This window comes from Rhineura floridana, chromosome 3 (genome assembly GCF_030035675.1).
Source record: "Rhineura floridana isolate rRhiFlo1 chromosome 3, rRhiFlo1.hap2, whole genome shotgun sequence".
Classification (NCBI taxonomy): domain Eukaryota; kingdom Metazoa; phylum Chordata; class Lepidosauria; order Squamata; family Rhineuridae; genus Rhineura; species Rhineura floridana.
This window is the reverse complement of record NC_084482.1, coordinates 186,893,584-186,907,997: the sequence shown is the minus strand read 5'-3', so window position 1 is coordinate 186,907,997 and position 14,414 is coordinate 186,893,584. Positions and strand designations below refer to the sequence as shown.

Sequence of the window (14,414 nt, the reverse complement as noted above, 5' to 3'; positions counted from 1 at the left end):
CTGCCTCTTTGATTATTATTCAAAAAGAAAAAAGAGCTCAGCAGGCTGGCTGAGGCTGGGATCCTGGTACTGCAGCAGAAATGTATTTATTTATTTAATTATTATTGCATTTATATCCCACCTTTCCTCCAAGTTGGTGGTGCACATGGTTCCTCCCCTTTCCATTTTAACCTTACACCAACCCTGTGAGATAGGTCAGGCTGAGAGACTGTGTTTAGTCCAAGGTCACCCAGTGGGCTTCATGGCTGGATGGGGATTTGAACCTGGTTCTTAGTCCAACACTGTAACCCACTGGTGTTGGGAGACAGGACTGTACATCTTCAGACTGTGTGTGTATGGGGGGAGGGGGATATCAATTTGATTGGATCTTCGCATTAAGAAAAGAAACCAATACCTCACTGTCTGCAGGGAGCTTTTAATAGAAAGAGATATTTGGAGATATGATTTTGCCATGCATCATTTTTTTCAATAAACAGAGACTAAAATTATAATTAGCATGGGGGAGGGGTCATGAAATTTTTGGAGCTTACAAAGGGGGTCCCATACTCATAAAGGTTGGGAGCCATTGGTATAGAGAAAAGGACAGGAAGAGGTGACATGATAGAAGTGCATAAAATTATATATGGCATGGAGAAAATGGGTGCAGAAAAGCTTTTCTCCCTTTCTTGTAACAACAGAACTCATGGACATCCAAAGAAACTGAATGTTGGAAGATTCAGGGCAGACAAAAGAAAGTATTTCTTCACATAGCATATAGTTAAACTATGGAATTTGCTCCCGCAATAGGCAGTGATGGCCACCAATTTGGATGACTTTAAAAGAGGAAACAAATTCATGGAGGAAGAGACGATCAATGGCTATGAACCATGATGGCTATGTTCTGCTTCCACTGTTGGAGGCAGTAAGCTTCTGTATACCAGTCGCTGGAAACTGTGGGGGAGGGGGAGCGCTGTTGCACTCAGGTTCTGATTGTGGGCTTCCTACAGGAATTTGATTGGTCACTGTAAGACTAGGATGCTGGACAAGATGGGCCATTGGCCTGATCCAGCAGGCTGTAATTATGTCCTTACATATACACAATAACCTATCCCATTAGTATGCAGTTATCATGCTGAAAGGAGAGATGGTTCAAAATGTTTGAGTGAACTATGAGCCCACTGAAAGGATATTAGTATTTGTAGGAGAGAGGAGGCAGGACAAAGTAATCTTTAGGGGTTCAACTAGCTGTGACTTTAGCCACATCTTTGAATTTCACCGCTGTGATTTTCCTCTTATTTTCGTAAACAAAGAGCAGTCACAGTGCCCCCCTCCCCAATCCAGATCAGGACAGCAGCACTAGGATTTTTTAATCCTTTTCCCCTGTGCACTTGATAACTCCCCTATCAAAGATACTGCCTGAGGCAAATAGGAGCTGAAGGAAATTTTCAACAATAAAACTGCATAGGGAAAAGTATTTAAGAAACCCTCTCCCCACACTGTGATCTAGATTAGGGCCTTTGCAGCTGCTGTTTTTTTTTTAGAAAAGGAAAATCCCAATCACGGGACTGAAAGATCTTGCTAATGAAACATCTGTTTTAATACTAAAATGGTAGGCCATTGGGCCTGCCTCGTGAAGCTTAGGGCCTTTACATTCCAGCTGGTCGTAACAAGAACTCTATAACTAAGAACAAGCACCTATATTATTCTTTCTGTCTCTGAACCATTTTTTGTTTCATGCTGTGTTGTGTAGATTGGAAGCCTAAGGCTTGTCTCATTGGGTTGTATCCAATCTCTACCTCTCGTTGACTGAAGACTCTTTCATTCAGTGGAGGATTCCTTCAACAGAATGGAGGAGTCTTTTTTTTTTTTTGCTGATTCCCCCTCTGTAACCTCCCACATGCCTGCAAAATAAGCTCCAGAGACCTGGAAGCTCCTTTGAAAAAATGCAGAAGGTGGCGTGGGAAAATTGGCTAAATGTCCCCTTCCCATTCTGCTGACAGAAGCCTCCACGTGAGGGTCACCACTAGACGCAACCTGTTACTGGTATTTGCAAGCCACTCTGGGAGTCTTTAATTCGGCTGAACAGTGGATTTAAAATTCTTGAAAAAAATACATAATAAACAAAAACCCAGCCACAATCTGATGATTTTTTTAAAAAAGCATTTGTTCTTAAAACAAGGGGGGAAATTATGGAACTGTTTCATGTTTAGCCTTTCAGGAGAAACAGAAATATAAATGCTTATCTATCTAAGATGTCTTCAGGTTCACAGAAAGGAAGAAAATGTACCATTGGTATCACCTGAAGGGTGATTTTCTTAGGTAGTCCGACATCACGTGGGATATAGCGCCATCTAGCGTCCAAAGGCAAGAATGGATCGAAGTCAAGACCTGGGGCATCGAGCCCCTCCCACTCCAGTTCATTTGTGACGAGACCGAAGTAAGAGACATATCTGAAAAGACAGAAAAGGCCAACGGGCCTAACAGCAAGGAAACAGTGTCCCAAAACATGACCCAAAGATCGCAAGCATATTAAACAGGTCCAAATTGGTCTTGACTTGGTAAAAAAGTTTAAATATTATAACACTGAAGAGTAATAAGTGGCAAGGTAGCAAAAAAACCCAAATCCTCCAAAAAGGGAGGGCCGTGATGTCGGACTACCTAAGAAAATCACCCTTCAGGTGATACCAATGGTACATTTTCCTTAGGTAGTCCGACATCACGTGGGATGTACTAAAGCAGCCCCTAATAGGGAGGGACCGCCTCTTGGCTACTTAGCAGAAATAACCTGTTGTAAAACACGCCTCCCGAATGAGGCATCAGCAGAAGTGTAACGGTCTATCTTATAATGTCTTATGAAAGAATTTGGGGTATACCATACAGCCGCTCTGCAAATCTCTGCTAGAGGAGCATTGGTTGCGAAGGCAGCCGTAGTGGCAGCTGACCTAGTGGAATGTGCCGTTATGTTACGAGGCACTGGCAGCTGAAGGGACTCATAGGCTAATGCAATACAGGCACGCAACCAACAAGATAACGTAGAGCTAGACACCTTTTGCCCCAGAGTACGCGGGTGAAAGGATACAAATAAGGAATCCATTGACTGTATATCCTGGGTGCGAGACAGGTAGGTCTTGAGGGCCCTCCGGACATCTAGTGAGTGCCAGGCCTTCTTGAGCGGATGAACAGGATCCGGACAGAACGAAGGCAAAACAATGTCTTGGTTACAGTGGAACGCCGAAATGACCTTGGGACGGAAGGAAGGATCTAGACGTAGTACCACTGAGTCCTTATGGAAAATACAGAGATGGCGGGCCGAGGACAGTGCCCCCAACTCTGAGATTCTTCTCGCCGAGGTGATCACCATGAGGAACAGGACTTTGAAGGCCAAAAGACGTAAAGGCACAGATCGAAGGGGCTCAAAAGGAGGGCGCTGCAGGGCTTGCAGGACCTTCGATAAACTCCACGAAGGAAAGCGATGACAAACTGCTGGCGACAGTAGGACGGCCCCCTTCAAAAAACGTTTGACCAGTGGGTGTGAACCCATAGGAATAGTAGGAGACGTGACGGAGAGAATAGAGGAAATGGTGGTGGCGTGGCAGCGTAAGGTGTTAGGTTTCTGTCCCATCTTCAGGCCTCTATGTAAAAATTGCAGTAGATGTTGAACCTTGGCCTGAGATGGTAGAACGTTTTGAGAGTCACACCAACTAGTGAAGGTAGACCAGGTGCTCTGGTAGACCCAAGAGGTCGACTGCTTTCGAGACGCAAGAATTGTGTCCACAACTTCCTTAGACAGTCCCGAATGAATCAAATGTCCGCGTTCAAATGCCATGCTGTCAGATTGAGCCATTCGGGATCCAGATGCGAAATCGGGCCCTGAGATAGAAGATCTGGTCTGAGTGGCAACCTCCAAGACTCCGTCACTGAAAGGGAGAGCAGGTCGGAGAACCACGGCCAACGAGGCCAGTACGGTGGTATCAGGATCAGATGGGCCCTTTCACGTCGCAGCTTCCTGATGGTCCTGCCCAATAGCGGTATCGGGGGAAAAGCATATAGGAGGCCTGCTGGCCACTGAGTCAACAGTGCATCCGTCGATTCCGCGTCGTTGTCCAGATACCTGGAGAAGTAGCGAGGTAGCTGGTAATTGTGACTAGATGCAAACAGATCTACCGAGAGGCTGCCGAACCGTCGTTGGAGAAGGCTGAACACCATGGGGTGTAGCTTCCATTCTCCCGGGATCACTTGTTGTCTACTGAGCCAGTCGGCCGCAACGTTTAAAACACCTCGGAGATGTTCTGCTCTCAGTGAAAGTAGATGTATTTCGGCCCATTGGAAGAGTTGAGACGCTTCCGCCTGGAGGCACCGTGACCTGGTGCCCCCTTGTCTGTTCAGATGTGATTTCACACAAGTATTGTCCGTGCGAATCAATACGTGGTCCAGAAGTAACCAGGGTTGAAAATGCCGAAGAGCCAGATGGACCGCTGTTAGTTCCAGCCAGTTGATATTGTGACTTGCTTCCGTGTTGGACCACACTCCCTGAACATACTAGGAATTGCAATGGGCCCCCCTGTCATGGCCCCGTCAGAGGACTCCTCAGATGAGGACGACTCAGCAGCAGACCCAGGAGCAGCAGGAGACACGGAGGAGCCTCCTGAGAATCCAGCTCCTTCTGCCCCTCAGCTGCAGAGCACCCCAGGGACAGCAGAGGCCCTGCAGCCAGACACAGACAGTGAACAGGATACTCCCCCCTCACCTGCAGAACGTAGACAGCAGAAGGTCAGGCAGAAGAGAGGCAGGCCTGTCTCCTTAAGGCCCAAACGCTGAGGGCTCACACCTGCTGTCCATCCTGCTCTTTATAAGGCACACCTTGGCTGCAGCTTGTTGCTGACTGCAACGTCAGGCGTGGCTTTGTGTAGACCTAGTTTCCCTGCAGCATCTCTTTGACTGACCTCCTTGGCAATTGATCCCGGACCTCCACTGACCTCGCTTCTGGACTTCTGACTCGGCAAGTACACTTCGGATAGGCCTGGCAGATTTACAACCCGACTGCTGGCTAAGGACTTTCCTTCCCTGCCAAAGACCCAGGAATTTCCAGCCCCCCCTGACACTGCTGATGCAGTGTAGAGCTGACACCCCCATCCGGACAGACTGGCATCTGTGGTGAGTATGGTCCTGTCTGGTTCTCGGAACAGGGTTCCCAGTCTGAGATTTTTGGCCGTAGCCCACCAATGGAAAGAGGTCCGCAGAGATGGGTGCAGGTGGACCGTACGGTGGTTGGACGTGGCAATGTCCTGTTGTAAAGGGAGTAAGGCCCACTGTAAGGGTCAAGTGTGGTGCCGAGCCCATGGCACGATGTGAATGGTCGAGACAAACATTCCCAGAGCCCTTGCCAGAAGCATTAAGTCCACCCTCGAACGACACGCGAGGTGTAGAGCCATCTCTGTGATGGCCGAAATTCGATCTGGTGACAAAAAGACCAATGGCCTGCGTGGTGTCTAGAATTGCACCCAAATGTTGTAATCTGAGTTGGTAGTAGTTGACTTTTGTCATAGTTGACCAGCCAACCATGGGTGCATAGAGCCGTAAGAGCAGAGTGAACATGAAAGAGGGCCAAATCTCTGGAACTCGCTCGAATTAACAGATCATCCAAGTAAGGATAAATGTGGACTCCCTGGAGGCGGAGATAAGCCACCAGGGTTAGCAGCACTTTGGTGAATACTCGCGGGGCCGACGAGAGACCGAAAGGCATTGCTCAATATTGGAAGTGATGGGGGCCGAAGGCAAATCGCAGGAAACGTCTGTGGGTTGGACAGATGGGCACATGAAGGTAAGCTTCTTTGAGATCTATGGAAGCCAGAAAATCCCCTTCGTGTAGCGTCTCTACAATTGACGCCAGGGACTCCATCTTGAACCATCGGTATTTCATGAAATGGTTGACAAATTTGAGATCTAGTACCGCCCTCCATGACTGATCTCGCTTGGGAACTGCAAATAGGAGGGAGTAAACCCCTTGTGCTCTCTCCTCCGGTGGTACAGGTTCTATTGCAGCTATGTCGAGAAGATGGGGTTATGGCTTCCCGCATGATCCAGCACCTGTCTTGAACTCTGGGTAGAGTGGATGGAATGAACCTGTCTGGAGGGATCAGCCAAAATTCCAGTTCGTAACCATGGAGGAATAGATCTCTGACCCAAGCAACCCATGTCAGACATAACCAGTGACTTGCAAACATTAGCAATCTGCCCCCCACAGGGAAAGCGTCAGTATTGTCTTCGCTGACAAACTCCCCTGCCATAAGTTGAAGTTGAGGCCCCTTGACTTCTCCTGTTCTGTGCTCTGGCTTGGAAACGTTGCCTGTTCCAGGATCCCCTGGAGGAGCGGAAACCAGAAGATCAAAAGTCGTGGCCTCACCCTGCAGGCCGCGCTCCTCGAAAGGGCTGAAAGGAGCGATATGGGGTGAAATGTCTGAAAGCCCTACAATCCTCTCTCTTAGAAGTGGCCAATACTGGCCTTCGGCTGTCTTTAGGGTCTACCAAGACCGCCTTGAGGGCTTCGTCTCCGAAGAGTAAAGACCCAGAAAAGGGTGCTCTAGACAAGTTGCCATTGGCCGTAGAATCAGCGTCCCAGTGCCTGAGCCAAAGGGTACGCCGAGCTACCACCTGTGAGGCTAGAGCTCGCGCGCCCAGCTGGGTGGCATCCAGTGTGGTGTTGGCTACGAAGGCTGCTGTCTTGTGTAATTTTACCAGGCCCTTGCGGAGCTTGACAGGGTCTGGTTCAGGATCATCCAAGAGTTCGTCTAGCCACATCATAGCCGCTCTTGAAAATATGGAAGCTGAAGCAGACGCCTGAATAGTAAAGGCAGTAGCCTTGTGGTTTTTACACAAGGCGTAGTCCATGCGGCGTTCAAAGGGGTCCTTTAGTTGTGATTCCCCTTGCTTTGGAAGGAGCGAGTGCGAAACTAAACTGGAGACTGGCTCGTCGATGCCTGGAACAAGCAAGCGATTCATAAAGTCCGGGTCCAGTGCATAGAGCCTTTTGGCCATAATGGAAAAGCGGCATGCCTGCAGAGGATGATCCAGCTCTTCCTTGGCCAGTTTGCCAATGGGGTCCGGCACAGGAAGGTAATGATCCAATGATTTTGGAGACTTAAGGACTTTAGCCCCTTTCATGGGGAGAGTGGTAGATTCGGGCAGTGTAGTTTCAAGGCCCAATGTGCCCAAAGCTCTGCGAGATAGTAGAAGAAAGTCGGCCGCATCAAATGGGCGATATGAGGTGTCCTCCTCAAAGTATGCCTCGTCACTCCACTCATCCCCTTCGGCTTGAAGAGAATAATCTGGGTCCTCCAACCCAGGGATGTCATCTCCAATCCTGCCTCTAGCAACGTCAAATGGGTTGGGCAAGGGGAGCGGTACCACATCAGAACAGCCACATGTGGCTGGGGCACAGGAAGGGTGCTGTTCGCTGTGCTGAGTCAATGGAGCCGTCTGGACTCTTGACTGATCTGAGAAGAGGCTTAGCATATCTTTCAACTGCATCAGGAATTCAGGAGACAACTGCAGTCCTGGTACAGAGGCAGGTAGCTGCCCTGATAGCGGACCAGCAGGCAGTTGTGCTTGTGGAGGAACAGCAACAGTGGGCTCACTGGGCTGGAGCGGCAGGCTAGATTGTGAGTGGCAGACCCCAGGCTGGTCAGGAAAACCCTCGAAGTCATCCTCAGATGACCCAGCTGGAGAGTGAAAGAGTGCTGTCAAGTGCTCTTGGTTAGCAGCTTAAGAATGTGGCACAGAAATGTAACGTGTGTTTTTGGTGGCACTGTGGTGAGACAGGTGTTTAGTTTTAGCCACGGCCTTGGAGTGCAGCCTGGGCAGTTTTTGATTTGCAGACTTACGATGCGAGGACTTGCAGGGTCTCTTAGCCGCCGCTGAATGTGCATCTGAGTGTTGATCCGCCATTCTGAGCGCCCAGCAATGCTATACCAACACACGCACAGAGGTGGGGGGGTGCGGTGTGGCACGGGACTTTCACCAACACACGCACAGAGGTGGTGGGTGCGGTGTGGCGGAGTACTATCACCAAAGAATTAAGGTTGATATAGTTATGGAAATACTCAGTGCAAATTTAATAAAACACATAAAAAATGACTTTCAGCAAAAATTGAATGTATTACGATATCCAAGGAAATTACTGATATGACTTCAACAAAAATTAAATATAATACGATATCCAAGGAAATATGACATTCACTTCATATTAGTAAATTCATAAAGTCATATTAGTAGCCATTGAAAAAGACATCATTGTCGAAACGCGTCTGGCTGGACTTTTCTAACAAAAAACATATTTCTCTTTTCTTCATAAAAGAAATGGACCATCTGAACAAAATTTGTACATACCAGAAACATTCTTTATGATGTATATTGTCTTTGTCACACATTTTTGAAGATTACAGTATTATGTTTGTCAATGTTTGATTTTTGTATACTATATCTTTTATATTCTTTTTCATTGTGTTTTTTATGTGTTTTATTAAATTTACACTGAGTATTTCCATAACTATATCAACCTTAATTCTTTAGTTTTACCTCAAGTATTTGTTAAGGTTCCATTAGACTTGTCTTGATTGGAGTACTATCACCAACACACGCACAGAGGTGGGGGGTGCGGTGTGGCGTACAGTTCCAATATGCAGCTGCGGCGCAGATAATTTCAAGGTGCAGTCCGAATATGCAGTTGCTGTGCAGAGGCACTTGTTGTAAAAATAAGTCCTACAGGCACTTGGATAGTCTGACTAAATAACTGTACAAACAAGTGAAGGAGAACAGAAAGGGCAGGAAAAAATGGGCAGATCAAAATGGCGCCTGCAAAAAAGGACGGGAATTTCAGTCAAAATGGCGGCTGGGAAGAAGGCACAATGGCGGGCAGGCAAGGGTTCCTGGTGCTTTAGAAGGCCTGTAACGGCCGCGGCAGTAGTCAGGCAGACAGATAGGGGAGGAGGAGCAAGGGTGAGCTCTAAGCGCAGCGTATAAACGATGACGCTCTTTAAATGTGAAAAAAGCTGGGGGGATTCCTCCCACGGCTACCTGAAGAGCCTCAAGGCAGAAAGAAGCTAGCAGAGGAGCCGCAAAGGCGAGCTCCAACCGCCCCTTGCCGAGGGAGGCCGCCGCCTATCACTTCAGCCCAATAGCAGCCCCCGCCAAAAAAGCAGAAGTTAAAGGAGCCGCACCCGCGGCTCCTGACGAAACGAGTGAAAGCTCTAGGCAAAAATCAGGCAAAAAAGGCAGCAGCCTCTCGCCGCAGCCCCAAGCAGCCGCCGCCGAAAAAGCAGTTATGAAAGGAGCCGCAGCCGCAGCTCCCAGCGAGGTAAAAAGCGAGAAAAAACGGCCGCCGCCTGGAGGAGGCAGCGGCAAGGCAGGACAAGGGCTGACGAGAGAGCCGCAGCCGCAGCTCTCAGAGCTCGTCCCAAAAGAGAGGTGAGCCCAATAAAATCAGACGTCACCTACGGTGGGGAGACGTCGAAAAGGAAAAAATACTAAAACACTGGCCAAAAAGAGAGCAGCAGCCGCGGCTCTCAGGGAAGGCTCGTCTCTTGGGAGATGGGAGCCAAAAGGGAAAACAGCAGCTGCCGGATTCCGTCAAAGAGGAAAAAATACTAAAACACTGGCTGAAAAGAGAGCCGCAGCCGCGGCTCTCAAGGAAGGCTCGTCTCTGGGAGACGGGAGCCAAAAGGGAAAACAGCAGCCGCCGGATTCCTCAGCAAAAGGACCAAAAGGGGGAAACAAAGTGAGGTAAAAATAAAAATTCCCTCCAAAAAATAAGGTCCCAGACAATATAAAAAGAGGGTGAGGGAGAGAAGAAACAAGAAGAATTTTGACAGTCCCACACGCTCAAACTTAGCTACAGTAGAAGATCCAAACGCCTCGAACGAACGAAGGCAAGAATGAACTGGAGTGGGAGGGGCTCGATGCCCCAGGTCTTGACTTCGATCCATTCTTGCCTTCGGACGCTAGATGGCGCTATATCTCACGTGATGTCGGACTACGTAAGGAAAATCTAGCAGACATAACTGGAAGCAGAGCTTGGAAAGGTTACTCTTTTGATCTGCAAGTCCCATCAGCCCGATCCAATGGTCATGCTGGCTGGGGCTAATGGGAGTTGTAGTTCAAAAAAGTAACTTTTCCAAGCTCTGATTGGAAGTGAGGTGGGGAAATAATCTAGAAATAGAGGCACTTCTTTGACCTACATGTCTGGGATATTTGTCCATAAAAAGATAATTCCAAGTTTGTGGGACAGGTGAGACAGAATCAAGGAAACAAGAACAAGGAAACAACAAAGGTTATAGCTTTGTTCAGAAATTAACAAGAAGAAAAGGTTTTCTTCAGTTTTGAGAATAGCAAGAATCATGCAGGCCATATTCCAAAATGAAACACGTTGATATTGGCTCTGACATCAGCTGTCAGCGCCTTCTTAAAATTTACAGCAGTATAAGCAGTTTAGGATCCAACAGTCCTAGGCTTAACCAGTAATAATCAGAAAAGAAAAGTTTTTCTAAACTTACTCTCATTAGAAATTTTTAGCTGTTAAACCATAGCTATAACAAATCTCATTTCCAAGTAGGCATGAAGTGATAACTTCTATGGTCATTTATTTTGTAGTGGTAAAAAAAGTGAAAGTGACAACTTTTCCAGACAGTTAAAAGTCCTTATTACTTTCTAATTTTAAGCTTCATGTACATTTTCTATGGTTTATATTCCAAAGACTTATCATTCCTCCATAAAACATACCTTCCCAATTACCGATGGACTCCCAAAAATCTTCCACTTTGTTCCAGGATTCTTGCCTTGAGCACTGAAGATTTCAACAAATGGGCCACCCTGCAAGAAAAGCAGTGTAATTGGAGAAAGCTTCAACATTTGGAGCTTTTTAGTCTGGAAAATGTGACAAGTAATACTAAAAACCACGGTCAACCAAGAAAGCTGAATTTTGGAAGATTCAAGACAGACATTAGGAAGTACTTCCTAGTTAAATTGTGGAATTACTGCCATAACATGTAGTAGTTGCCACCAACTTGGATGGTTTAAAAGAGGTCAACCAAATTCATGATATGCTTCTGAACACAACTGCCAAGGAAAATAAGTGGGGAGACTGCTATTGCCCTCATGTCCTGCTTGTGGGCTTCTCATCAGCATATGGTTGACCAATGCTTGATTAAATGGGCATTTTGACTGATCCACCAGGCTCTTCATATGTTCTACTGCACTTGAAGGTGGATCTTGAATAATGTCTAGAAATTTCAATTGGTCCAAAATGCTGCTGCTAGAATTTCAATTGTAGCTTGCCGGATGGATCATATTAACCTGGTATTATATAATCTTCACTGGTTTCGTATTTGTTTCCAGGTCTAATTCAAGGTGCTGGTTCTTGCCTTTAAAGCTCTAAATAGCCTGGGTACCTTATCAACAACCACCTCCTATATAGTCAGATCAGTATCAGAGGTCTTGCTCCATATCCCCCTCCATCTGAGATGCGGCAAGTAGTACCAGGTATTTTTGTCTATATGTATTCAGATGTGGGTGTATTTGGGTACCCACAGACAACTGTATTTTTCAAGTCCTGAGTTCAAAGTCACAGTGTACTACTTTAAACTTATAAAACTGCTTATAAAACCGCCCTGGGCTCCTGCTGGGAGGAAGGGTGGGATATAAACAAGCAAACAAACTGGGGGATTAGCATCCAGACAAGAAGACCAAAGTTTAGAATTTCCCTTTTCTTTTTACAAAAACAAATTAAGATCAATTGGCATGAAAGTTGTTACAAAATAAAATATAGGCTATAAAGGCAGTTTTCAAATTGGACCAGCATCCTTGCAATCAAAAGAAGCTCACTGAGTGACCTTGAGCCAGTCACAGTCTCCCAGCCTAACCTATCTCACAAGGTTGTTGTGAGGATGAAATAGGGAGGAAGAGAACGAAGTACACCACCCTGAGCTCCTTGGAGGAAAGGTGGGATATAAATGTAATAAATAAATAATGAATACAATAAAATATAAAGGAATGGTACAAACAGGAAGATCCTAATACAAAATAAGGCAAGGGGGGGTGTTAGATGCCAAGCGATCAGGCATAGAGAGAGTCAAACTGGAGCAGGATGTTAGCTGGAGGCATGACTAGCGAGTTTCTGAGGAATCTTCAAAAGGCAACATGTAAAGTGCATATGACACAAATTCATTCTGCAGATTACCAAGACATGGGCAACGTGACAATCTTTCAAGAAAAGAGTGCAGTTCATGTACCAATCAAAGCTAAGTAAAAACAAAACAAAATAAAAACAGTCCCACTTGCTGCCACCACTGATGTATCCAGGAGCTGGGCTGGATCTAAATTACAAAGATGATCACTAATGACAATCAAGCACCCTGCCACTTCTGATCTTACCTTCAATCAAAGCTTCAAGACAATCTTGGGTATATTTTAGAGCATACTCTCAGTTCACATAGAATGGTGTTTAGGTACAATAAGCCTGACCCCATTTTATTTATTATTTATTATTTGATTTATATCCCACTCTTCCTCCCAGTAGGAGCCCAGGGCAACATGGACCCATGTAAACTGAGCATGTGGTCTAGAATATGCTCAGGACTTTTCCACAATATGCAGCTTTTCTTTGATAGATAACTCAAAATGGAAAAGGTTCAAAGATCCTAAATGATCAGTTTTCCATCTGAGAGTCATGTCTGTGACCTCTTGGGTGTAGCAGTAGGCCTGGACTCTCATAAACTTCAGTATCTTCGCACACCAAGACTTAAACTGTAGTTTGTAGGCAACACTTTATCCACAAACATCTTAAAATGGCTCATGACTATATAGTTTGTAGGCAACACTTTACATACAAACATCTTAAAATGGCTCATGACTCAGGGTTCATTGGGGCTTTCAGTAGAAAGAATATAGTTATTTCTGGAGGACACTGCCCCACACATCTGATTCTACAGAGAGACCAGTTGGAGAAGTACTTGTGCACATAATATACAGTTTGCATACACAATGAATTAAAATGCAACAATACACAAGTTATGAAATGGTAACATTCAAGATAATAGTAACTACATGTATGGAATGTCATGCCAAGTCCAGACCTCCACAAATGCAGTTGCCAGATGCTGTCAGCAGTCATCAATTACTTCCTAATACCTGTCTGCCCAATATCACCGTGAAGTCAATACTTTCTACACTCCCCCAAGTCTTCTACGTATGTCAGGGAACTCCAAAGAAAAAAGGGTTGGGGATGACCAGAAATAATGCTTGGCTATCAAAGCAGAAAAAGCTTGTGGACTCCTGGTCAAGGCTTCCAAGAAGATCTAGACTGTTAGAAAACAGAAATGAAAACTGTTCTTTCTTCAACTTAAAAAAAAGCCTGGCTCAAACTAACATTTTTCAATATTTTGCTCTATTTTTTGTTAGCTTAGTTTAGTTTATAGAAGATGTGTAAAAGTTTAAGAAACGTTTCTGTTTTACCTGATATTCATTTTTGAACATCCTGGCAGATATTTCACAGCTGGAAAAATGATTTCAATGTCAGTGAGCAATATGGTGCTTCTAAAAGTCACTGGAAAGAAAAAAAATATATGAGATTCCACGAAAGCTTTACAAAAAAAACCCCAACCACGGCTGTGTTGTATAGCAGTACTATTCATAGTATTTCAAGCAAAGCTAGTGCATTTTATAACCACCTTCTTGGTTCTGGCTGTGCTTTCTAGCTAGTTCAACTTTGTCTGTTTACAGGACAAAATAAGACATCAATCAATCCTGACAGTGATTCAAGAACATAATGAATTAAAGGGCAATTTATACAAGACTGAATACATAGATGCTTAAATGTTAATCCCAAAAGAAACCAAGAAAAATAATGTGATTACCACAAGTGCTAAACTGAGATCACTTTCAAAACAGCTTAAAATTGGTTCTATATAGGTCTGTCATGAGAATTTGAGCAGGGGAGTTTGCATAGACTTCCTGGCTTGATTCTGTTCATACAAACCCGCCTCTACTGCTGCTACTCTGTCCACAAGAAAAATAAAACCTTGAGGGAAAGGACAGGACAACAGGCAGAAGCTCCTTCAAAGTGGGGGAGGCATACCAGGTATCTTCCCATTCCACTATAATTGCTTGTAAAGTGAAGATTACACTGGCAGCATCTTTTTTGCTGAAGATTACAGTGGGTTGAACTACACCCTCCATTATCTTTGCATAAACATGCCAGCATCTTTTTTCGACTGTGGATCATGAATATGACTATAGTTCGACTCTCATGGTCACTGGTGGAAAAAGACACTACCAATATCTTCTTCACTGTACAGTTGTGGAGAGGCTGCTACAAACTCTTGCTCTCTGTTACGGCTCCCAAGGAAAGTTTCTCTCTCAGGGATAGGGTAATAGACAGAGGGGGA

At 45.5% G+C, this 14,414-nt stretch overlaps 1 protein-coding gene across 1 annotated transcript in view; it reads right to left on the bottom strand.

The window, feature by feature from the left end:
• CFAP20DC (CFAP20 domain containing) overlaps positions 1–14,414 on the bottom strand; it is a 277,854-nt gene that overhangs the window by 247,818 nt on the left and 15,622 nt on the right. The window contains exons 2-3 of the mRNA XM_061622079.1: positions 13,483–13,573; positions 10,753–10,842 (exon numbers count right to left, since the gene is read on the bottom strand). Coding sequence (XP_061478063.1) covers positions 10,753–10,842; positions 13,483–13,503 — 111 coding nt within the window. The 5' untranslated portion in view covers positions 13,504–13,573. The remainder of the gene's footprint in view (positions 1–10,752; positions 10,843–13,482; positions 13,574–14,414) is intronic.